General features: G+C 37.6%; 1 protein-coding gene across 1 annotated transcript; it reads left to right on the top strand.

Moving 5' to 3' along the window:
* The first annotated feature begins 1,665 nt into the window (after window positions 1-1,665).
* Window positions 1,666-21,316, top strand: mlc1 (modulator of VRAC current 1). Its single transcript, XM_020509588.2, has 11 exons — window positions 1,666-1,845; window positions 2,278-2,367; window positions 3,863-3,916; window positions 4,008-4,109; window positions 10,003-10,104; window positions 10,446-10,517; window positions 13,283-13,399; window positions 15,970-16,026; window positions 18,741-18,863; window positions 20,626-20,793; window positions 21,129-21,316. Exons 1-11 carry the CDS (start codon window positions 1,666-1,668, stop codon window positions 21,201-21,203), a joined length of 1,140 nt encoding a protein of 379 aa, XP_020365177.1. The 3' UTR covers window positions 21,204-21,316.
* Window positions 21,317-23,700: the final 2,384 nt, after the last annotated feature.

Genomic DNA, 23,700 nt, shown 5'->3' with positions numbered 1-23,700 from the left:
TGCTTGGCCTGCTGTGTTCATCCAGCTCTACACTTTGTTATCTAACAATAGAAAATTGCTAAGGTTTCTTTTTGCATTGGCTGCTGACCTATTTCCTTCCTGTCTATTTTTCTTCCCTTATTTCCTTTTTCACATTTCTTTTCTATGTTTTACATACAAGTAGATGTGCAGGTTATGTGGATTGGCCATGCTAAATTGCCCATAATGTGCAGCGATGTGCAGGCTAGGTGAGTTATGGGAAAGGCAGGGTTATAGGGATAGGATAGGGGGTGAGTCTGGGTGGGATACTGTTTGGAGGGTTGGTGTGGACATGATGGGCCGAATGGCCTGCTTCCATACTGCAGGGATTCTATCCAACCTGATTCTTCCCTGTATTATCAAACTAAGATCTCTCATACACCCCTTTATCTGCATCATCCTACTCTCTAATACATTTATTATCCAGAGAGCTGTGACTTTGTTTGCCCTTTCATTCTCTCTTTTGACAAATTACTCTAAATGTATTCTAACTACCTTCTCTTTAAATTACTCAGTTAGATTTCTGTTTTCCAGTATTTGACTCCAATTTACTTAGACCAGATTCTTCCTCAATTTGTTGAGAATAAGCCTCCTTTAGTTAGATATTTTTATTCAATGTTGCTCTTTGTCCTTCTACATACCTAATTAAAACTCCAATATGATTACTGTGCCTGAGACGCTTCACCACTGTGAGATTCTGCACTTAGTCCACTTCATTACTTAGAAAGTTGATCCAGTATTCAGTAGCCAATAATCAGTATGGCAGTTCAAAATGTATATAAATTGTTTCACGTATTCCTGTAATTTAGGTCAAGATTCCAAGAATTGCCTAAAAAAACGGGTTGATTGGCGTTTCTATTACGCAAGATTATATTCTCAAAGCACTAATTTTTCCAATAAAACACCACAACTTAAACAAATGAAAACATTTCTGAAGCAGTGGTAAGGGAATGGAATTGAGAATAGTAGAAATAGAAGGTAGTTTTCCATCAGAACAACATTCAAAAGAACATTTCCTAAATGGCAAGAAAATCCCAAGCAAACCATGCTTTTGTCTTTCTCTGTATGGGCATTAATCACCATAGTGTTCAACAAAGATGTGTTTTGCATGAGTGACCATTTAGTAACTAACACAGACAGCGCAAAATGACTATAATCATGTTTCTCAGGCAAAATATCCGTGTTCAAATTGTGGAGATATACATACTGTATACAAAACATAGATAAACATCCTTCTTCTCTCCTATGGTTTCCTTCTCCATTACATTTGTGTTTTCGCAAAGTTTAGAAGTTACTCAGTGGAGGTCCTGTTCTAATCTCTTCTGCTCATTTAAATTCAGGATGCACTCCACTCCTTTGGCTTTAATTCACTGTTTCTTAGCTGCAGCTTTGTTTGGGACTTGAATGGATTATGCCCAAAGCTAATGTTGATGAGCAAACTTTTCAAAGGAAGCTCACTGCACTGTAAAATCTTCTGGAGCTTTTTGTACGAATACAGTGCCTCACTGCACAACATTGAGACTGCTGTCACTTGCATTTTTGCTCTTCAAACTGTAGTGCGCTTTCCTTTGAGACAACTACTTACTTGCTCAAAATAAACTGTCACATATCTATTACTAACAACTTTCCGTTGTACCAAAAAGGAAAATGACAAAAGAAGTCAACTATAAAGAAGATTTTAGCTATGATAAAATATCTACATTGGAACGGGTAAAACAGAGTAATGGAAATTACGTTGCGGACTTTAAATCCAGTGAGCCTCAGCAAGATAGAAAACTTCATACTTGTTTTCATCACAGGGGATGGATCTACAATCTGATGATTGGGGTAAATGAGCCTTTTTTTTGCAAATGTAAACAATACTAAGAAAAGAACTATTGATTAGAAACCTCAAATTGATTCTTATTTGTAAGTTTGTCATTTTGTGTATGCTTTACTAAGAAAAGGAATTGTAATTGAGATACAAATAATGTATGAGATTTTTATTGATTGAAATAGCATGTAAGAAATAACAGATGAGAGACTAACATTCACAATAAGTTGACTAATGAAAGATAAGTCTTAATGCAGGAAAAATTCAAATCTTGTAGCAATTTTTAAATTAAGGTTTTTGTGGGAGAAGAGTTACAACCTATAGCAGGGTGTTGTATATTTCTGAAATTAGCATAGAATCAATGTGTATCAGGATGATATGAAGGTTACAGTAGGGTGGTATTGCATTATAGAAAAAAAATGTTTTTTTTGAATATTGTGTTACAGAGTTGCCTCCTGATTGCTGTTGGCTTTTCAGTTTATCTGGGAAATGTGTTTCCTGATGAAATGGACTACTTGCGTTGTGCAGCTGGTTCAGTAAGGATATTTTCAATGTGATTGTATTTAGTTGTTTTATTTTAGTCCTGTGAAGTTGATAATACAATTTACAGAGTTATCACAACATTTTATCACGACATTTTAAAAATGCAATAAGCTAAATTAGTTGAAAGGATTTTGTGTAAATTTGAATTTTAACTACTTAACCCATTAGCTGAACATGGGCTGAATTCAGCATATTTTTATCTTCTTCTGTCCATAACATTTCTTTGTCCATCTTCAAAACAAAACTCTCCTGTGATTTTCCTTTTCCATTTCATACTCCTGCCATCCTTAAGACATCTCTGAGTGATCTTGCCAAAAGATCCTCCTATCCTACCACATTGACTACCAGGAGCTGAGTTAAGACTATTCTAAATACATTTCAAGTAATCCTACCAGCATCCACATCCAGAAGATCATTAGACGCCATTTCTGCCACCACCAGCGAGATGCCACTACCAGACACATATTCCACTCCCCTCCATTGTCCACCTTCTGCAGGGACTGTTCCCTCCGGGAAGGTGTAATACCTGCCCACTTACCTCCTCCTTCCCCACTATCCAAGGGATCAAACATACCTTCCAGGTGAAGCAACACTTCACTTGCACTTCCCAGAATCAAGTCTACTGCATTCGCAGCTCACAATGTGGTCTCCCCTACATTGGGGAAACGAAGTGTAGACTGGGTGACCACTTTGCAGAGGCCAACATCTCTGCTTCTAGCTTGCTGCAGTGTTCCAGCAAAGCTCAACACAAGCTGGATGAACAACACCTCATTTTCCGCTTGGGGACTCTGCAGCCCTCAGGACTCGAAATCGAGTTCAATAATTTTAGGGCCTAAACTCTCCCATGTCCTAGCCCTCTACCCCACACACCAGGCTTGTTATCACATAGCCTGCCATTACACACTAGCTATTGTTAGTCACTAACAGTCCCCATTAGTCACCTTCCTAACCAGTTTGTAATCAACTCCTTTGTCTATCCAACTGCTCTTTTCTCTCTATGGGCTTTATCTTATCGTTTACTCCCTACCCCATCCACCTCCCTATTTTCTGCATCTAAATTGACGTTTTCCCAGCTACCATCAGTTCTGAGGAAGGGTCACTGGACCCGAAATGTTAACTCTGATTTCTTCTTCACAGATGCTTCCAGCAATTTCTGTTTTTGTTCCCGATTTACAGCAACCGCAGTTCTTTCGGTGTTTGTTTACATTTCAAGTCAATCCTTTCAGATGGGAGAAAGAGAGTCAGAGAATGAATCAGACAGAGAAGGCTAAGAGTTTTTTTTAACTCTTCTAAGTAGAGAACATTTTTATCAGAATAATACAAATGAACGATTGGATTCCTCACAAATATTGCACAAAATATTTGTTCTGGTCAAGCTTCTTTCATATATAATATGCATTTATTGTAAACGTAGTGCTAATGTAACTGTTTTAATACTTATTGCCTTTGTCTTATTTTTAAAAAAAAACTTCTTGTTTGTCCTCCCAGAGCATTCCTGCAGCAGTTGTGAGTTTTGCCATAGCTAAAAGGAGAGTTAATGCAGTAGGTGCATCATTATGAGTTACATTTTATCGTTTATACATTTGGTTTAAAGAGTACAATTGCTGAACTTAAAAGTAATGATTTTCTTTAGATGCCACACTACCAGCTTCTCTTTATCTCAACATTTGCCATCACGACAATTTGTATGATTTGGTATGGTTGCAAGCTAGTCCTCAATCCAGCTGCATTAAACGTAAGTCTACTTTTACTTTATGTTACTACTTGCTTCATTCACTCATTTTTTTTTGTTGAAATGAAATTATTGTCATGTGACAATGATTAGACAGTGCTATCTAATCAGATATAAACGATCTCTATAACACAGCCTTTCTCATTTTCATGGGTGTGGGATTGGGAGTAGGCTGTGGTACTCACATGGGTGGTTCCCGGAGACAGCTGACAATTTAATTAAAATGGGATTTTGTAAACTCTAGAGTGTGGAATCTGGAGTGTAGGGTTTACACCAGGTAAAAGCAGATTTGTTTTCAGCGCATTTCTTTTGTTTAGCCTGTGTGTCTCTCTGGACAGCTAGGGTATTCCTCTGGATAAGGTTCTAAGGCACCTTGAGGGTGGGTCAGGGATCCTATTGGCATCAGGTATCCCAGGAGGGTGGGAGTCAGAGATGCTTTGGGGAGGGGGATCAGGTGCCCTTTGGTACAGTTAGCTGTGGTGAAGATTATGTATAAATGGGACATGAATCCCTTGTAGTTGTCCAACTTGTCAACAAGCGTTGACCTTTTAGCAAGCGTCACAAAGTCTTTGAATGTATGACCAAGAGCTGAACTGGACCAGCCATATAAATACCTTGGCTGCAATTCAGTATTGAAAAATAGGCATCGCTGGCTTGGCTAACATTTATTACTCATCTCTAATTGCCCTTGGAAAGCTGGTGGTATCTCCCTGCTTGATCTACTGCAGCCCTTTGCCTGTTGGGACACCCACAGTGTTTTTGGGTGTTGGGGGGGCAGGTGGGGGGTGCGGGGCAGTGGTGAGGTGTGGTGGAGTTCCAGGACTTTGACTCAATGACAATGAAAGAATGGTGATTAAATTTCCAAGTCAGGATGGTGAGTGGCTTGGAGGGGAACTTGAAAGTGGTGGTGCTTCCATCTATCTGCTGCCCTTGTTCTTTTTGCTGACAGAGGTTGCGGATTGGAAGGACTCTCTAAGGAGCCTGGGTGAATTGTTGCAGAGCATCTTGTAAAGGGTACACTCTGCTATCACTATGCATCAATGGTGAAGGGATTGAATGTTCAGGATATTAGATAGGGTGCTAATCAAAATGGGCTGCTCTTTTTCCTGGATGTATATCAAGGTTTCGTGATTGTCATTGGAACACCATTCATATGTGCAATTAAATAAACAAAGCTGCAAGGTACTTGAGAGTACCTGGTTAAATAAAAACATTGTAGGATTTGTGCTGTATAACTGATTTCCCAAATTATCATTTTCACTATGAGATTCTATTAATAGATTGTTCCACTTGTTTATGGAGTGGACATGTTTATTGACTTAAGGTTATAAAGTACTTGAGAGAGATGCTTACTGTTGTGAAATATTTGTTTAAATAAATCATCACTGAAGTAAAATGTTTGTTTTCATCGGGTATTCGTTCTTGCAATTTCACTGTATTGGATGTTTGATTTGAATTGATGAGAGTTTTTTTAGTGACATTACCGTTTGGTAACTTTATTTTGTGTCTTGATGATAATAGTTGAGTTGATATGGAGAAGTAAGGACAAAGGGTGGTGGGTGGGAGATGAATTGGAACTGTGTTAGCACAGGGGTTATAATTTGGCCATGGGGATAATTGGGGGCATGGGAATGGGTAGCTGGGTACAGAGTAGCACTGTGTGTATGAAAGCCTTGAGGAATAAGGTAAATGAACATGGCATGGCACAGAGTTATGAGAGACCAAGCAGATGCATGCAGGGACATAGGTTAGCAAAGGGGTATGAAGGGCCATGTGGGATGGATAATTGGGTCTAAGGTGGCATGGATGTATGAAGGGTCAGGTGAGATAGGCAGATGAGCATGGAATGACACTGGAAGTATGCTGGGTCTTGAGGGAGACCTCAAAGATACAGGTTGCCGTGGATGGCAGTAGAAAATGAGTGGTAAGAGCAGGAGGGATGTTTGCTGTTTAAATCTTTATTTTTAAACTTCGCATGCAGTACCAGTGTCTTCGTAAGTTGCCTGACCCAACACCCAAGTCAAGCCTGCACCCATGGACTCAAAATCTATAAGGCAGGCAGCCATTTCTAAAGTTTGGGGTCACATGCTCCTTATATAAATTCTCTGATACACAAAGAGCTTGCTGGTTTCATAAAATGGGATAACCTTTGTTAGCAATTCTTTAAAGCAAAAGCACATTGCTACAAATTTAGTATTGGCAGTAACGGTTGAAGATGGAAGCAAGGGGGGAACCAGAGCTGTATTAATCCTCTGGATGTGCTTACATCGCAGAGATCTTATGTTTAGAGGTGCTAAGGGTTCTCCTCTGTGAAGCTGAGCAAACTCCACTGTTCAGATGCACTGTCAGAAATGCTTGGGCATAGGTAGCCAAATTAGTCAATGCCATTTTTCATGCCCAAATGTAATAGAAACAGATGAGGAAGAACCGTTCTGACCAACTGATTTCTCTGATTGTACAAAGCTTCCAGAGTACTGCATTGACATTTCAGCGTTCTGATTCACAAGTATGAGTGGTATTATTAGCTAAGGCTGATTAAAAAAAATCCCATTGTCTTTACCATGAGTATTAATCCATCTTTCTTTCTTTCAATAGTATGCATTCAATTTGTATAAGTGAAATGTCCCTTACCCCAATTTGTGCTGTATGCCTTCCATTACACAGCGGATTATTTAGAGAAGGAAATGTGAAGGGTGGCAGTTTGGTATCTGGGATTACAGTTGTTCCCATGTTCCCATGTTTCCTTGTACTTCATCATGAGCTGACAATATAACTGATAATATCACATATATTGCTTTGTTAGATCAGTGGACCTAGAATGTTTGTGTTTGTGTCTTTCATGTGGTTTTCCAAAACTGTTTTATGTATGAACACTGTCTTATGTCTTGGTATATGTTTTTTATAGCACTCACTTAAAAAAAGCCTCAACCAGCAAGTGGCAGAGGTCTCTGTTTGAGAGTGTTGTTGAAGGCTTTAACTTAAGAATCATAGAATCCGTATAGTGCAGAAGCAGGCCATTTGGCCCATTGAGTCCAAACTGACGTTACGAAGAGTATTCCACCCAGACCCACTCATGGCTAATTCACCTGGCCTGCACATCTTTGGACTTGGGGAGAAAACCAGAGCACCCGGAGGAAGCCCACACAGTCGCCTGAGGATGGAATCAAACCCAGGTCCCTCATGCTGTGAGGAAACAGTGCTAACCACTGAGCCACATACAGCCCTTAAATTTAACCATTCTTGGATTTGAACCCTGGACCGCAGAACATTACTTGGGTCTCTGTATTAACAGTCTAGTGATGATAATATCATGAGGCTATAACCTCCCCCAAAGATAGAACACATTTTTGTGAAGTATAGATAGTGAAAGCTAATCTCCTCAGCCATATCTAAGTGGATGCATTGTGGTTCATAAATAGGAAAAGTGATCACCTTCTGAGCCGAATGAAGATGAAGGCAGTATTAAATTTATAAATAATCAGCTCTATCACTAATACAGACTGTGCCAGGAATATGCTACAGTTGTTCTTGCAAAGTATGGCATCAAAGCTATCTGGTGACCAGCTCCACAGATGTATGCAGAAGGTACATTCATGGTTGGAGTAGAAAATTCAGTACACACTTCCTATAATAATTAATCAAGTAGATACAGCAGTATGTCTGTAGATATTCGATAGCATGGGACAATCACACTATGTTGACTATTAACTATCTTGGCATACTTTCTTCATGGAAGCAAACAACAATAGGACCAGTAGCACACCTTGCTTTTGTCAACAGGTCTGTCTGGAGGTAGGTTTGGGGAATAAACCTACTGAAATGCTAGCTCTTGCCAAAGGGAGAGGTGCACATCTGTATGTAGGTGTGGGATTGCAGGTAGCAGCAAGCTGTTATAGTGTTGGGTTTTGTATTTGGTGAGTTACTGGGCACAAATGGGCTCTAACCAGGCTAGGGGAAAGGTAATTTGTGTGCCAGATCCCTGGAGGGCGAGGTCACAGATGGATTCTGCTGCAGGGAACTCAGATCAGGACTTTGATGGGGCAGCAGGCAGGAGAATGCTGATGAGGCTGCACAGGAACTAGCCTACCAGACAGCCTCCTGTCATTGTCAAGGAGCATGGAAAACACTAAATTCAAGCAAATGTTTGTTGTATCTTTTGTGTGAACAATTTAGCAACTCCTCTGTCCTCCCTTTGAGCATAGATACACTACCTGTTAAATTAGATAACTCACCACCATATCTCACAAATCACTCCAAGGTATTTCCAGTGACCTGCAATAGCAGAATATAATGGAAATGAACTCACCTGCAAGTTGACTGTCTGCTCCTTTAAATAAATCCAGCTGTTGGGTCCCACTTGTAGTTTTTGAATGTTCTTTGGGTGAATGACAAGTGAATACTTTGAATGTGGTCCAAACTTGTAAACCCTGTGCCAAATCAAACTGGTACAGTTGTTTTATCCGGCCTTATGGGAAACTTTTGGCAAACATATAGCATGTTTGAGCCAATACCCCTCCCAGGATAGGGCACTGTGCCTGATGCAGTGTGTTCCTCACGCAAGGAGTGACTGGATTCCATAGCAACTGGGTGTGAACTTCATGCCCTATAAGTTTTACATTTGTGAGGTGAAAAGTTTCGTTGTGGCTAGCAATGGTTTTGGCATCCAAATTTAGAATGGTACAGGCTCTTAACGTAGACTAGTTACGGTTAATTTGAAATTCGAGAAGGATAGTTGTGAGGACTCATTCAGAGATTTTATCCAAGATTGCTGTGCAATTTCAATTGAGCCAAGAAACTGTTGTTCCAATTTCTGTGCAAATCAGGACAATTGCTTCTATTGTGCAGAAGCTAAGAAAGCCCAACATTCTAGTGTAGAATAATTTAGGAAGTCTGACATTTATTAATTTCCTTTGGTGTGAAGACCCAATCAGGTACTGCATATTTGGTACTGCATTGCTGGTTGAGTCCATTTATCAGGAAATAAGATCATGGGACAGGATAAAGACCATTTCACTCAAAGGGCAGAATGGCCTAGTCTTGTTTTTATTATATGCAGTTCCCTATGCATTTTTCTGTCAGTTTGACTGGTGATGTTGTTAAAACTAGTTTGCTAGATGGAATAATTTTCACATTTACAGAAGGTTACTCTTCATTTAGCGTACATCATCAACTTGACAGATTAATGACACAATGGTAGCATAACTGCTGTTTTATGTAAGGGCATCATTCCAAATAAGGCTTGCTCTCTTATTTCTCTATTTTTCTAATTTATTGCTGGACTTTTATTTCTTTATTATTCTAGTTTTTTCCCTTAGAATTTGTACTTAAGAACCTGTACCTAGATACCTTTGTACCTAAGATGGCACTGTAAGTGTTGACTTGCAAATTTTTTACTGTACTCATGTGAGTACATGTGACAATACAGTTAATTCTAATTCTAATTCTAATTCTACTTTGGACAACGCAAAATGAAAAAGATAAGGCTTGTCAGCCTGGTAGATCTTCATTCTTATGATATGGAACCTATACACACAAAACTCCCATCCAATTATTGCAGTAAGTTTATCACTTTTGGAATGTTAGTGATGCAGAGTTTGTTGACTGCATTAAGTTCATCTTCAGGTACAGCATTGAAATAGGGCAGACATCTTACTGGTGATTTGCAACGTTTTTATTAGTGTGTGAACTACGTGTGGTTTCCCCAGAACCTGTTAAATTAGGTTGCATTCCAATTTCTAAAACATATATGGAAGATGCAAATCATTTGAAAAATAAAAACTTTTATTAGTTTAATACTTATTCTTTCTTTATTATGTACTTAGTCTGAAAAGCAACAGGTTTTTACTTACCTTTGATAATCAAACATGCGTGTATTTTACAATTTACTTTTTCACAGATAAACTTTAATCTTGTTTTGCTTGTACTCCTGGAAATACTCACGGCAAGTAAGGTTATACTATCGGCAAGATCTGACACTGAATGCTGCAAAAGAAAGAAAGTAAGTATTCCAATTCCAAATTTCCAAGTTACTAAAATACATATTTAAGATGTTGTAGAGACTTTCATTTTTTCACTATTGTTCAACTATAAAATTCAAAATACTATTCTAGCACCTTTATGTGGATTTAACTTACACATTACATTTGAAAGCCATTCACGGTTATATTCTTGTCTTTGTACATATATGCATGCTGTCTACATTATTATGGAGGATAATGATGCTACTTTGCACTAGAGTTACAGATATGATCTTTCTGAGACTTCAAGCTACTTTCATTTAATGTAAATACCTTGACTTTAATTTTAGGCTGATCTATCTTTTATAAAATGTACCTGTAGGTCCTATCGTATGATGCAACAGCATTATTGTGCCACATACAATTCCCATCTCGTACACTGAAATCCTATTCAGTAAGTAATTATTATATAAGATCTATAGGGCTTAGCATTGATTGCTTTGTTAACAGTAATTATCTGGAAAGTTTAATTTTGGAAGTAATTGATGATGAGGCATGAGTCACTGGAGCTACAATTATATCCCCAACATTATTTATTTTCATTTGTCATACTTGCAACGCCATTTCTTACTAGAACCGTAGAGTTGTGACAAGAACATGTGCTGTTACATAGTTTTTGGAGGATGAGGAAAAGAGACAAGATAGCAAGAGTTTGAGATTTTATCTAAAGATGAGGGTAGACAAAGTGTTCCAAACTTCCAGGCAAAATGTGTCAGCGCAGGCTTGGAGAGCCAAATGGCCTGTTCCTGTGTTGTATCGTTCTTTGTTCTGCGTATGAGTCTTTCAAAGGACTATTAAAATACACATAATGATGAGTAGTTACTAGTGGTTTTCACTTTTCTAAACCACAGTATTACATAGAAGCTACACCGCAGAAAATATTCAGTTGGTCCAACATGTCTATATTGGTGTTTACACTCTGCATAAGGCACCTCCTCACAAGATCTTCCAAAGTTGAAGCAAGAGGATACTTTTTTGCCATTTCATCCATCAAGACAGCTGCGCCAATCAATTAGATCATGGATGATCTGATTGTGGCCCTAACCCACTTCCTTACCTGTCTCCCATAACTCTTGACTCCCTTGATGATCTCAACCTGTTTAACTCTTCCTTGGAGTTATCAATGACCCAACTTTCATTGTTAGATGTGAAAAAGAAATTCAAGGATCAACACTCTCTGGGAGAAAAAACAATCTCTTCATTGCTATCTTCTTTGGGAGACCTGTGCCCATCTTAGGTACCCACTCTGGCCATTTTTCACTGATGATGCAGGTCCCCAATAACTCTTGCTGGGTCCTGCAAGACCTCAGGCTTAAAGACCTATAAATCCCACTCCATTGGCTTTTCAATTTAGAATTGCATGCAGTCCCTGCACTGGCAACCTAGTGTCACACTGGAACAAATGAGCCTCTGGCCCTTTGAAATATTGGCAGCTCTCAGAGGTGGTGCTTCCTCTCCAATGGTCAAAGAGTAGCTGATGGCTATAAAATGGCTGTGGGGTGAGCTTTCCAAATGGAGGTGAGCCTCACAACCAACTTTAAAATTGAAGGGCCTGCCAGCTTAAAATTCAGCTCAAGGTTGAATGGTGTTTCACATTCTTATCATATTCTTTTTAAAATGATTCCTCCTAATTTTTTGTTGCTCTAGGTGCCTATCTTATATGAATGACCCCATGTTCTAGCCTCAATCACAACTGAAAGCTGTGAGTGGATTTTAATGCCCCCGCTCCAGGCTGGTTTGTAGTTAGGGAGCCTTTTATTAGAAGGGAGGGTGCCTGATGGGGTTACCACTGCCTTCCTGCCTCCACTCCAGTTAATTCTGGACCAGAGATTCATAGATGGCCTTCCTGCCCTGATACTATTAGAGGACTCTAAATGAACAACTAGTCCAAGTTCTGAGGAAGGGTCACCAGACCTGAAATATTAACTGATTCTTTCTTCACAGATGCTGCCAGACCTGCTGAGCTTTTCCAGCAACTTCTGTTTTTGAACAACTAATGCAGTTGCCAAATGAGGAGCATGACAGCTACCAGTTTGGAGTTCTCATTCAAAGGGATTCAGCCCCTGATTAAAGGACCTTGCATCCTGCTGCATTCCTGACTCCCCTTGTCTTGCTGCATCTGACTGGTTTCCTGAGACCTGAGACAAGGGGCCAGCCACTGTTAAACCTGGAAAACTACATTGACATGGTTAAAGTACCAGCCCACTTCCTGTTGGTGGGTTAGCTGTCTGCCCCTTGTCGCACCTGAATAAAGGGCAGCAGTCAGCCATCTGGAGCTGGCTTTCTGGCACATGTTTAGGTAATTTAACTGTACACTCACAATCAAACCCACGCTGTGTTAAAACTCCCTTCCCACCCCGCCCCACCATATGATAGATATGGTGCATTGTAGATTACTATTAGAAAGCAGAATTTGGAAAACTGATATCCTTTCATCTTGGTAATTATTCCTCCTTGATCTTCACTTTTTTACAATTGACTTCAGAAATTCAAAGAAGGTGCACTTGAGTCCACTGCTTTGAACTTTCTGAAAATCTAAAATCACTCATCTGAGTATTAATAACCTATTGTACTCTTCCTATCCTTGATCTTGCTAACAATCAAATTTGTGATATTGGTTGATTTAAATCATGACTACACTACCTCCTTAAATCATTTAACACTTTGATGATACATTTACCAGATTAATATTTGTGTCTTGCATTTATGCATAAGAGAAATTTTGCGAATTGAGCTGATAATCATGTAAAAAAATTCAAAATTTACTTCTTTCAAATTAATCTCAGGATGAAACCCATTTGAACTGGATGCACTTATGAAAGGTGAACTCAGCATGGAAATTATCTGACATACATATTCGGTTGGAGGGAGTTTATGGATAAATTATTTGATCATTACTAATCTCTGACACCAGTTCTAAGATGTTTGAAGATGCTTTTTAAACTAATATGTGATTAACGTAACACAGTATAATAAATACAGTTATGAATTGTTTACATAATATTTCACTGACATTTTAGTAGCATGCAAAGCTTTCAGCCTTCAGCTGCAGTTAGCTTGGTAAAATTGTATGGTACTCTAAAAACTATTGAACTAGTGTTCAGTCAAATCATACATAAACTATGAAAACTATGTCATACTTGTTTTGAATGTTTGCAGGTAGTTGAAGTGATTGTGGCAATTTGTGCAGTTTTTGGTGGAATTATTGCCCTGAACATGGGTGCTCTGGTTCCAGGACCTTACCTATCTGTGACATTCTTTTGGATTTTGGCTGCAGTAAGTGAATGTAAAATTTAACAATACTTTGTAGGAAATTTGCATTGTCATAATCAACTCCACTTGTTATTGCAAAACTTGGATATGATTCTGAACAAGCAAAACTTTTGTTTTAAATCTAGCCAATTAAAAAAGTTGTAAGATGTAGCAACTCACTCAGATTTTCATCAGTCAAAACTTTTCCTTCTGCTGAATGGATTAGTTTAGGTATTTATTTTGCTGACCTTTTCTATTAACTTGTTTATACGGAAGGGTATCATTCACATCTTGTGGGACGTGAGGTTAATAGGATCATAATTTGAAAGGATTATTCAACTCTTTTCAAATTGGTCTCAGTGTGTCATTAATTTGAAGTGGGTACAATTATGTGGGATCAGACGAGAAGAACTTGAAGCAGGAGTAGGCAATTCAATTCCTCGAGCCTGCTCTGCCATTTAATATGATCATGGTTGATTTCATCTTGGCCTCAACTCCACTTTTCTGCCTGCTCCCCATAACCCTTTAACTCTTTTGTAATTTATAAAATTCCATTTCTTCCTTAAATATATTCAGTGTCCATTGAACTCTGTGGTAGTGAATTCCACAGATGCCTGACCCTTTGAGAGAAATGATTCCTCTTCATTTCTATTTTAAATCTGCCATCCTTTCTCATAAAACTGACATCTCTTTCTAGATTGCTCCATAAGGGAAATCTTTCTTTCTAGGTGTATTTTCTAAATACCCTTTAGCATCTTATACACTTCAATTAGATTCCTCATCCCTCTAAACTCTAGCAAATATAGGTCTAAATCTCTCCGCATAAGGCAAACCTTTGGTCTCTGATTCAGTGCAGTAATTGTTTGATAGATGTCTTAAATTTGAAGACATATTTAGGTAAATATTTGATTATTTTAAATAATCCAAAGTAAAGTATATTGCTTTACAAAAGTGCCAACTGGAATGTGGTGTGATGAGAGTTTATGCATGTACATCAGAAGTTCCCTCTGCATTTTCACCCAGATATATCTTTAAGGTTCACAGGTTCTTTTGAATCTAATTGATTCAATTCCATTCCCAATTTTGAAAAAACTCTGTTATCGAAAAGTTAATGAACTGATTGCTATTCTTTACAGAGGAGAACCCAGCATAGACAGCCAAACTCTGTTTTTCTTTATCTCTAGCTATCACTTGGGCTGGAATGTAGAAGATTTATCTTAAAATTAACCATCGGATCTTTGATTAACTTTAATATTTTCCCAAAACTTTACTATTTTGGTTGATCACTCAAGATGGTAGTCATTCAACACAGCAATGCTCCAATTTCCATCAAATATCCACCATCATTTTTTGAATTGTTTTAACCTACTTTCATTTATATGTTGATTGATGCAAAAAGCAAGCTTCACTTGGCTTAAAAAAAATCACTGATGTTTTATCTGCTATCTCACATTATATCCACTCAAAGAAACTTCCATCAATTAGATTTATTATTTCTTGAAGAAATCAACTTCTATGCATTAAGTCTTCAGCCATTTCGTGATCTATTGTGTGAATTTGTGATGGATAGAGAGAAAGAGAGAACGTTGCTTCAATGAATCAACGTTATGCTAATGCCTCCTTTGGCTAAAGTAAAAAGTCATAGAGTCATGCAGCACAGAACTAGACCCTTCTGTTCAACTCATCCACGCCAACCAGGTGTCCTAAACTGAACTTGTGCTGTTTGCCTGCATTTGGCCCATATCCCTCCTATTCACGTACGTGTCCAAATGTCTTTTAAATGTTGTAACTGTACCCGTGTTTAACACTTCCTCTGGCAGCTCATTCCATACAAGCACCACCCACTGCGTGAAAAACTTGCCCCTTAGGTCCCTTTTAAATCTTTCCGCTCTCACCTTAAACCTATGCCATCTAGTTTTAGATTGTCCTATTCTTGGAAAGTGGCTGTTCACCTTATCTGTGCCCTTCATTATTTTATAAACCTCTATAATGACATCCCTCAACCTCTGACACTCCAGCCTATCCTTATAACACAAACACTCCAGACCCTTAGGACCATAAGACATAGGAGCAGAAATTAGGCCATTCGGCCCATCGAGTCTGCTCCGCCATTCAATCATGGCTGATAAGTTCCTCAACCCCATTCTCCCGCTTTCTCCCCGTAACCCTTGATCCCCTTGGTAATCAAGAACCCATCTATCTCAGTCTTAAATATACTCAATGACCTTACCTCCACAGCCTTCTGTGGCAGTGAATTCCATAGATTCACCACACGCTGGCTGAAGAAGTTTCTCCTTCAAGGACAAGGTTTTACATACCACATTGAAAGGGAAGAGCAGCTCTAAGAACTGAATTCCTTGAAAGAATAATGATGTTATCTTGTTCGGCTCCCTCCTTCATACAATTCCCATTATTCGATAAATAACTGCTTTACAGTGAAAGTTCAACTTTCAATATCTGATCACTTTTAATAATTGACATCTTTTTAAAGTAGGATAAACGGGTTTCAAGCACAGTATTTCTGAACTTCTCATTTTCAGGAGATTTCAAATAGGATTTAACATAACTTTCTGAACTATTATTTTGTCTTCTAGTGTTTTCCTGGTGCTATTGCGAGTCATGTGGCAGCAGAATATCCCAGCAAGTTCTTGGTATGTAGTTTAACAAATGTGTTAATTTCTATTATTTCATGCCTTCAATTTTTCAATTAGATCACTTTTGTAATCAAGACATTCTGTCTGCTGTAACGCAGTGCATGCTGTGGTGATTGCCAAATAACATAAACTCAGAGCCAAGGTCTAGAAGTCAACAGGGTGGGTCTAGAAATTTGCTTGTGTGGTTAGATCTGAGACACTTGCCATATTGGGCCTTGGGGCTCATTATCATTGAGATAAAATGTTGCAAAGAATAACTGGAAGCTTACTGGTGCAAGATCAGACCTTTAGAAAGTGAATAGCAGCCATCAGGGAAGCAATTAAAGGAAACTGGGAGTATTTGGAGGATTGGGATGTTGATCTGGTGGATAATATGTTGGCTAGGTCAATTACTCTGTCGTATTTCATGTTCTAAATTTGCTTCTGGATATTCGAAGACTCAATTTTTTATGTTTCTATTTGTTTAATTTCAAGGTTCATTTTTTAGATTATAGTGCAGTAAGTAGCATTGCTGTCATTTAAAGAATGGCTGTGAGTGAGAAATGGAGCTTGTTTTCCAAATGGCAGGAACTATGTCTTAATAAAGATGCAAACATCTCAGATTGCCAAGCCAAATTAATTGAGAGTAAATCATCAATTTAAATATTGTCTTCCAAGGTCAAATAATTGAAAAGAAGTCTGAATCACATTTATAGCCTGTGGAAAAAAAAGTACAAATCCATGAAACAGGAGCAGGAGTAGGCCATTCAGCCCCTCGAACTTGCTCCAACACTCATAAGGTCACGGCTGATCAGACTTTGACCTCAGATCCACATTCTTATTGACCCTGATAACATTTCAACCTCTTGCTTAATAAGAATCTACTTAACTTTGTCCAAAATATTCAAGAAAACAGCTTATACTATCTTTTAAGGAAGGGAATTCTGGAGACTCATGACCACCTTAAAGAAAAAAAACAAATCTGTTTTAAATGGCTGACCACTAATTCTTATACAGTGACTGCTTAGTTCCAGCTTCTCTCACAAGAGGAAACATCTTCTGTTGTCAATACCTCGACCGATCAATGTGTTTCAATCAAGTTGTATCTTACTCTTCTCGACTCCAGAAGAAACAAGTTTAGCCCATATAACCTTTCCTTATAAGACAACCTGCCCATTCCAGGTACTAATCTCATAAACTTTCTCTGAACTGCCTTCAATGCATTTACATCCTTCTTGATGTAGGGTAGCATGGTGGCTCAGTCGTTAGCCACCGTGGATCCAGGGACACATTTAGATAATAAGCTTCTTTTTGATTCCTCCAGCTAAAGTGGACAATTTCACACTTTCCCCATTTGACACCATAACCTCTTCATTTTTAAAAAAAAAATTCATTCACTGGATGAGGGCATTGCTGGCTAGACCAGCATTTAATGTCCAAAGGGCAGTTAAGAATCAGTCCCATTGCTGTGGGTCTGGAGTCACATGTAGGCCAGACCAGGTAAGGATGGCAGTTTCCTTCCCTAAAGGGCACCAGTGAAGCAGATGGGATTTTCCTGACAATTGACAATGGATCCATTAGACTCTTAATTCCAGATTTTTTATTGAGTTCAAATTCCACCACCTGCTGTGGCAGGATTTGAAACCTGGTCCCAGATCATTAACTGGGTCTCTGGATGAACAGTCCAGTGATAATATCACTAGGCCATCACTTCCTTCAACACATCATACTTTCTTACCTATCTTTGTGTCATCAGTAAATTTGGCAACAATACCTTCCATTCCTTCATCTAAGTCATTTATATAATTTTAAACAGTTGAGGTCCCAGCACTGATCCCATGTTATATAACTTCTTACACCTTGCCAATCTGAAAAAGATCCACCTACTGTCTGCTTCTTGTTAGCCAGTCAATCTTATATCGATGCAAATATGCTACCCGTATATCGAGTATTATTTTCTGCAATAACCTTTGATGTAACACCTTGTCAAATGTCTTCTGAAAATCGAGGTACAGTGCATCCACTGGTTTCCCCTTCATCCACTGTGTTACCTCCTCAAGGAAATAATCCTGCCTCTTTGCATTGCTTTAAAGAAAAATATACTTAAACAAAAGATACTGCTGACTCAATCAAGAGGATTGGATTGTAAATGTAACCTGTAGTCAAAGTGAGCTACTGAGTTAACATTAGTATTTCGGTCTCATGCTGCATGTCAATTGTACTATTTTACCAGTGTATGAGTAAGTTTGCTTATTTCACTTAGACTGTTGCCCCTCTAAAACCAGTGTATCTTGATAATGCCATTTGTTGTTACAAAGAATCATGGAAATGAATTAAATTAACAAAAGGGTGATTTGAAGTTTCACAGTTTAATTTTTAAAGAGCAACTGTTAATGCTCATTATAGTATTTTTAGATTTGGCCATTTATAGAATGATTATTCTAATATCTTACACAATACCTTCTTTTGTAAAAAGACAATGCTAATCTCATGAATCTCAATAGTCATATACTGCTTTGAAAATCAGAGTTTCTGACACTTTTGATCATTGATGTATGTGTTAAAGATGAGTTATAATTGCATGACTGTGATGATCTGTACCATAAATATATCACAGTATATCCTGTGCATAACTTGCTTCACATATGAGTTAGATATTGGATTTTTATTTTGTGAATATGTAGCTTCTCTGAGTACAGACAAGTCTTTTTATTGTTGTTGTTGTTGCTCAGATTGAAGTCCTAATTGCTATAAGCAGTGTCACAGCTCCAATGCTATTTACAGCCTGTGGATATCTATCCTTCAGCATTATGAAATTTGTTGATATCTTTCGACAAAGTTCAACAAGTTTGCTTGTAAGTATGTCAGCTGAGGAAAAATGTCTTTATTTATGGTTGTTTGTTATTAATACAATTCATTCTAGCCACATTTATAAACATCAAGAACATTGCTAAGTAAGATTTAAGTAAATTAATACCTGCTGCTTAGTTATTCCCATATTGACATTAGAAGTGGACAAAATGTTTAGATATTGCTACCCTTTATATGTGCACTTAAATATTCTTGGTTTCATAAGTACAGTTTCTCTGGCCATTTGCCATTATATCTCTAACTGAGATTAATATTAATCTTTAGAGTAGCAGACTCAGAAGTAAAGATAAATGTAAACTTAGCTTGGACAATAACATTTTACAATAACATGTTGTTTCTAAAGCAAGGAATTGGAGTAATGTTGTATTGCTGGATACTTACTTCTGGTTTTAGTTTTCAATATGACTAACAGTCAGGAGTTGAAAGGCTTGGTGATGTTATGAGACTAAATTCGTTTTGGTCTTCTGGATTCAACCCTCGATGCATACAAAATTGAAGCATCCCTGCTAATTACTTGGTAATATTTGGCATTCTTGTTCAGGATATAAATGTGCTTAGAAAACAAATGGAGATGGGTGTTTTCTTTCATAATAGAGATATAAAGGTATTATATTGTGATCAGATCCTTGCCTAGGTTTGTGAGCAGAATAAGTTGATGTAGTCTTTAGCTGATATGGGACCTAAGCCAAAAAAAGTATTTGGGGACATTTCCCTAGTCCCTGTTCTTGTCCGTCTTTCCGGTTGTCTCTTTCTTCCTCTACTAGTGACTCACAAGCGGTACTGCAGTTTGAAGAATGGAAAGTGTCTACAAATCACTCACATTATGCATTAGCTAGAGCAATGCACATATTTCTAAGTCACAAGTTAACATTTAAAGTCCATAAGATACAGGAGCAAAATTAAGCCATTTGACCCAGCTGCACCATTCGATCATTGCTGATATGGTTCTCAATCCAATTCGCCTGCCTTTTCCCCATAACCAGAGACATCAGCTGCTCCCCATCGGGGAATTGAACCCTGGTCTCCCATGTGATTGGTGGGTTACTAACCACAATACTAATGAGGAGCTACGGCTCCATCTTTTTTTTTCTGAATAACAATTTTCACAACCCCCCCCCGACTTTGTTAATGAAATTGCTTTCTATCTTGGGCATATGTTGCACATGTACTGGTTGCTCTATGGCATCTAACAAAGGTAAGCTATCAAAGAATCAGCAAGCTATTTGACTGCAGCCATCACAGGAAAGCCAAATGTTGTTCTCATTCAATAATCACAGACGTGCTGGGATCATTCAACAGTAATGGAAACTAAAATTCCTGGTCAATGCATATCTCCGCAACTTAAAGGCTACCCCAGTTAAGATCAATTAATTCGGTATTTACTGGATTTAATCTGGTCTCCATGGTCCAACACTCAGTAGAAAACACTAGCAGAGCCAATGAGGGAATTACTTTCTTCATGGTAACTTAAATACTCATCAAGAGGGGATTACTTAGATAAATTATAAAGCTGATCTGGTACACTATTGAAAGTTTAGAATTCTTTCTGTTTTTTGAATTAATAGCAAAATCACAGAGTTATACTATATATTTTCTTAAGGTAGAGTATCCAGAGTTTAATAATGCTTAACTCTAGTATTTATCCATTAAACTTAATTTTAATCTGAAACTATATTGTGGTTTCTGAAGCATAATTCCCACATTAAAATTTCCTTTGAAGTGTAACTCTCTCCAATTTTATTTCAGCAGTCTTATGATATACTGGTATTTGTTCTGATGCTTTTGTTGCTGGTTCAGTCCAGTCTCTCACTTGCCACAGTCATCCACTGCATGAGTTACAAACTTCAAATTAAATATCATGATTCAGCATGGAATATGTCAGACCTCCAAAAGGAGAACTGTAAGACAATTGAGGCAAGTATAAAAATGAGCAAGTAAATACTTAATAAACCAAGTCTAGAGTTTTCCACTTCTTTGCCTGCCTGCTCATGAAGGAAAATCATAGTTTGTTAAATACTGGAACAAAGAAATATACTGCAGCTTGTCTCCCCTAAATATTCAGTTATAGTTTCTTTCCTGAACTTTTTTTTGAGTGAAATATTGATTGGTAATTTTGTGATTAAGAGAAAGGTTACTTTATTTACTTCATGAGCTGAAACTAAGTTAAATATTAAAGTCATCTTATCAGTTTCTGTGTTCACTAACTAATTAACATTACAACTGGATTGAAATGACTATTCCTTACCTAGATACCTAAAGCCCCTACAAAGGACTTTGACAAAGACAAGGCATGGAAAGCTGTCATGGTACAGATGGTGCAGTAACAAGAACTTTCCTGGATCTGCCTTCAAATAATAGCATCAGCACCTGATATGTACATTTATTTATCAGTTGGTCAATTTAGAAATCTGCACATTATCAAACATTAAACTTTAGGTAAACAGTGTAAATAATTTCATTAACGAAATTAACAATATTAACAAATGAATCAGTGACTTTAACAACTGTTTTTCTTATAAATTAACATTTCATATATTAGCATGTTCCACCATATTGCTTTATTGATACTGAAACTACTGTTCTTTTATAGAATTCTTTTGGATTGTGTACCAGAACAACTGGAAATAAATAAGTTACATCAATTACAGAAGTTTGAATAAACATTAGTAAGCATGAGTTTTTGTTTATTGGAGCATAAAATAAACAATAAAGTTTGACAACAACATAAATTAGGATGTAATATTTTAGATCAATTTGTAACTGTCCTGTGTTTTACGAAGTGTTACTTCCTTGTGAAATGTGGCTGTCATGGGCAAGCTAACATTTAGAAGTTTGTGGTGAGCCATCTTTTTGAAGCATAGGAGTCTAGTTAGTATATTTATTCTGACTGATTAGGAAGTGAAGATAGAATGAGATATTTTCAAGTCATTGATGGTAATATGATGAATTCTTTATACTAAATATTGTTATTACTGAAGCTGAGGATTACACTGTCTTTTTCTGACCTTGCTGCTCCATGGGGCACAACATAAATTTAATTGTTTTATCCAGGTTTTGATCTGGCCAGTTATTAAATATAGAATAAAAAGAAACAATAAGCAGGCTCCTTTAATGAATGCAACATTTTGGTTTATTACATAACAAAACATATTTAATGATGCAAAACTAGTTAGCACAGTTTAGGAAGGATATTATTAAGCTGGAGAGGGTTCAGAAGGGATTTACCAGGATGTTTGCTGGAATGGAAGATTTGAGTTATAAAGAAAGGCTGGACAGGCTGGAACCTGTTCCACTGGAATGTGGGAGGTTGAAGGGCGACCTTAAAGAAGTTTTTAAAATTATAAGAAGTATAGATAGGGTTAGTGGTAGTTGTCTTTTCTTTAGGATGGGGATTTCAAGACTAGGGGCATATTTTTAAGGTGAGAAGAGAAGGTGGCTTAAAAAAGACATGAAGAGTAATTTTTTTACACAGAGAGTGGTTCATATGCGGAATGAACTTCTTGAGGAAGTGGAGGATGTGGGTACAATTATGACGTTTAAAAGACATTTGGATAAGTACATGAATAGGAAATGTTTGAGGGGATATTGGCCAGGAGCAGGCAGATGGGACTAGTTTAGTTTGGGATTATGTTCGGCATGGACTGGTTGGATCAAAGGGTCTGTTTCTGTGCTATATGACTCTTTGACTTCATATATGTTTGCCACTCTAACAATCAAAAATTTATGCCAAAATACAGATGCATCAAGAAAAGTAAAACAGCAAGCAGATTTTACTCCGTAAAATTTCACTTAGAAACACTTTTGGCCAATATGTCTCCGTACTTAAAAGAAGAAAAGGATAAGTTTCGCAATGATTAGACAAGTATCGGGCACACAAAGAAGGATGTCGCTGAACATTTGGACTTGTTGCTGAGGATCTTTGCAGATGCAGTCATTTAATATATATTGATAAACATTTTCAGAAGCTTGTTATACAAATGTAGCTGGACCATGGCTGCAGGCACCACACTGGGCCCACAATGAGGGTTTTTTTTAATCACAATCAGGAAATCTGAGCTGAGAAACTTCTTTCTTTCAGCAGATTTCTCCTTAACAAAAAATCCAAATAATCTCCAAGTAGAACATGCACTCTCCCAGTCGTAAAAAGTCAAGTGTTTTCCCTGAAGTGAATTCAAGCAATTAAGACCATCAATTACCACCAACTTGAACTTTAACAAAAAAGCAATTAATGTATATCCATTAAAATATATTAAATATTAAACTTTTATAACAACATGGTTGCATCTGCTTCTTCTATCAGATTGGTAAACTGTACCACAGTTCACGACAAGACTCATACCGATCAAATTTCCCTGGCTATGATCATACAAAATGTTGTTGTTCAAACGGTTAATCATCAATAGCATTCTTCAGTGAATACTTCAAAGTAATAATAATTGAGCATATTAGAGATTCTCCATTAATCCTCAATTTTCCTCTTAGAATCTAGTTAAGTTTATATATCATATCAGGCTGTTTCCTTTTTATAGTAGGGAGTAGAAAAATCTCATGAAGGTTAACGCATATAATTACATGCACACAGGTTTCAGATTCACCATATGGGACACTGTGTTGTTTTGTATTTCTGCAAATTCCAGATCAAAATCACATATAAAACCTATGTGTAAGTGCAAGAATGAGGAATTCTTAGCATCATTTGTTTGCCGCTGGTGGCAAATTATGGGCCTGTTTGACCGTGTGTTCTTTCATTACAGTCATTACAGTTCATGACCATGGATGTGGGTTATCTTAGAATAGATTTGTTTTTAAGGTAGATGACAG

This window comes from Rhincodon typus, chromosome 22, assembly GCF_021869965.1.
Source record: "Rhincodon typus isolate 14 chromosome 22, sRhiTyp1.1, whole genome shotgun sequence".
NCBI lineage: Eukaryota > Metazoa > Chordata > Chondrichthyes > Orectolobiformes > Rhincodontidae > Rhincodon > Rhincodon typus.
The sequence above is the reverse complement of the archived record's forward strand: the minus strand, read 5'-3'. Positions and strand labels throughout refer to the sequence as shown.

What these genes read in the sequence shown, in the direction of transcription:
- mlc1 (XM_020509588.2), top strand. Translation starts at nt 1,666, where the DNA reads ATGACAAAAGAAGTCAACTATAAAGAAGATTTTAGCTATGATAAAATA. An exon ending in TCTTTTGGATTTTGGCTGCA is followed by an intron (nt 13,400 to 15,969) that starts GTAAGTGAATGT and finishes TTTGTCTTCTAG; the next exon opens with TGTTTTCCTGGTGCTATTGC. An exon ending in AGAACTGTAAGACAATTGAG is followed by an intron (nt 20,794 to 21,128) that starts GCAAGTATAAAA and finishes TTCCTTACCTAG; the next exon opens with ATACCTAAAGCCCCTACAAA.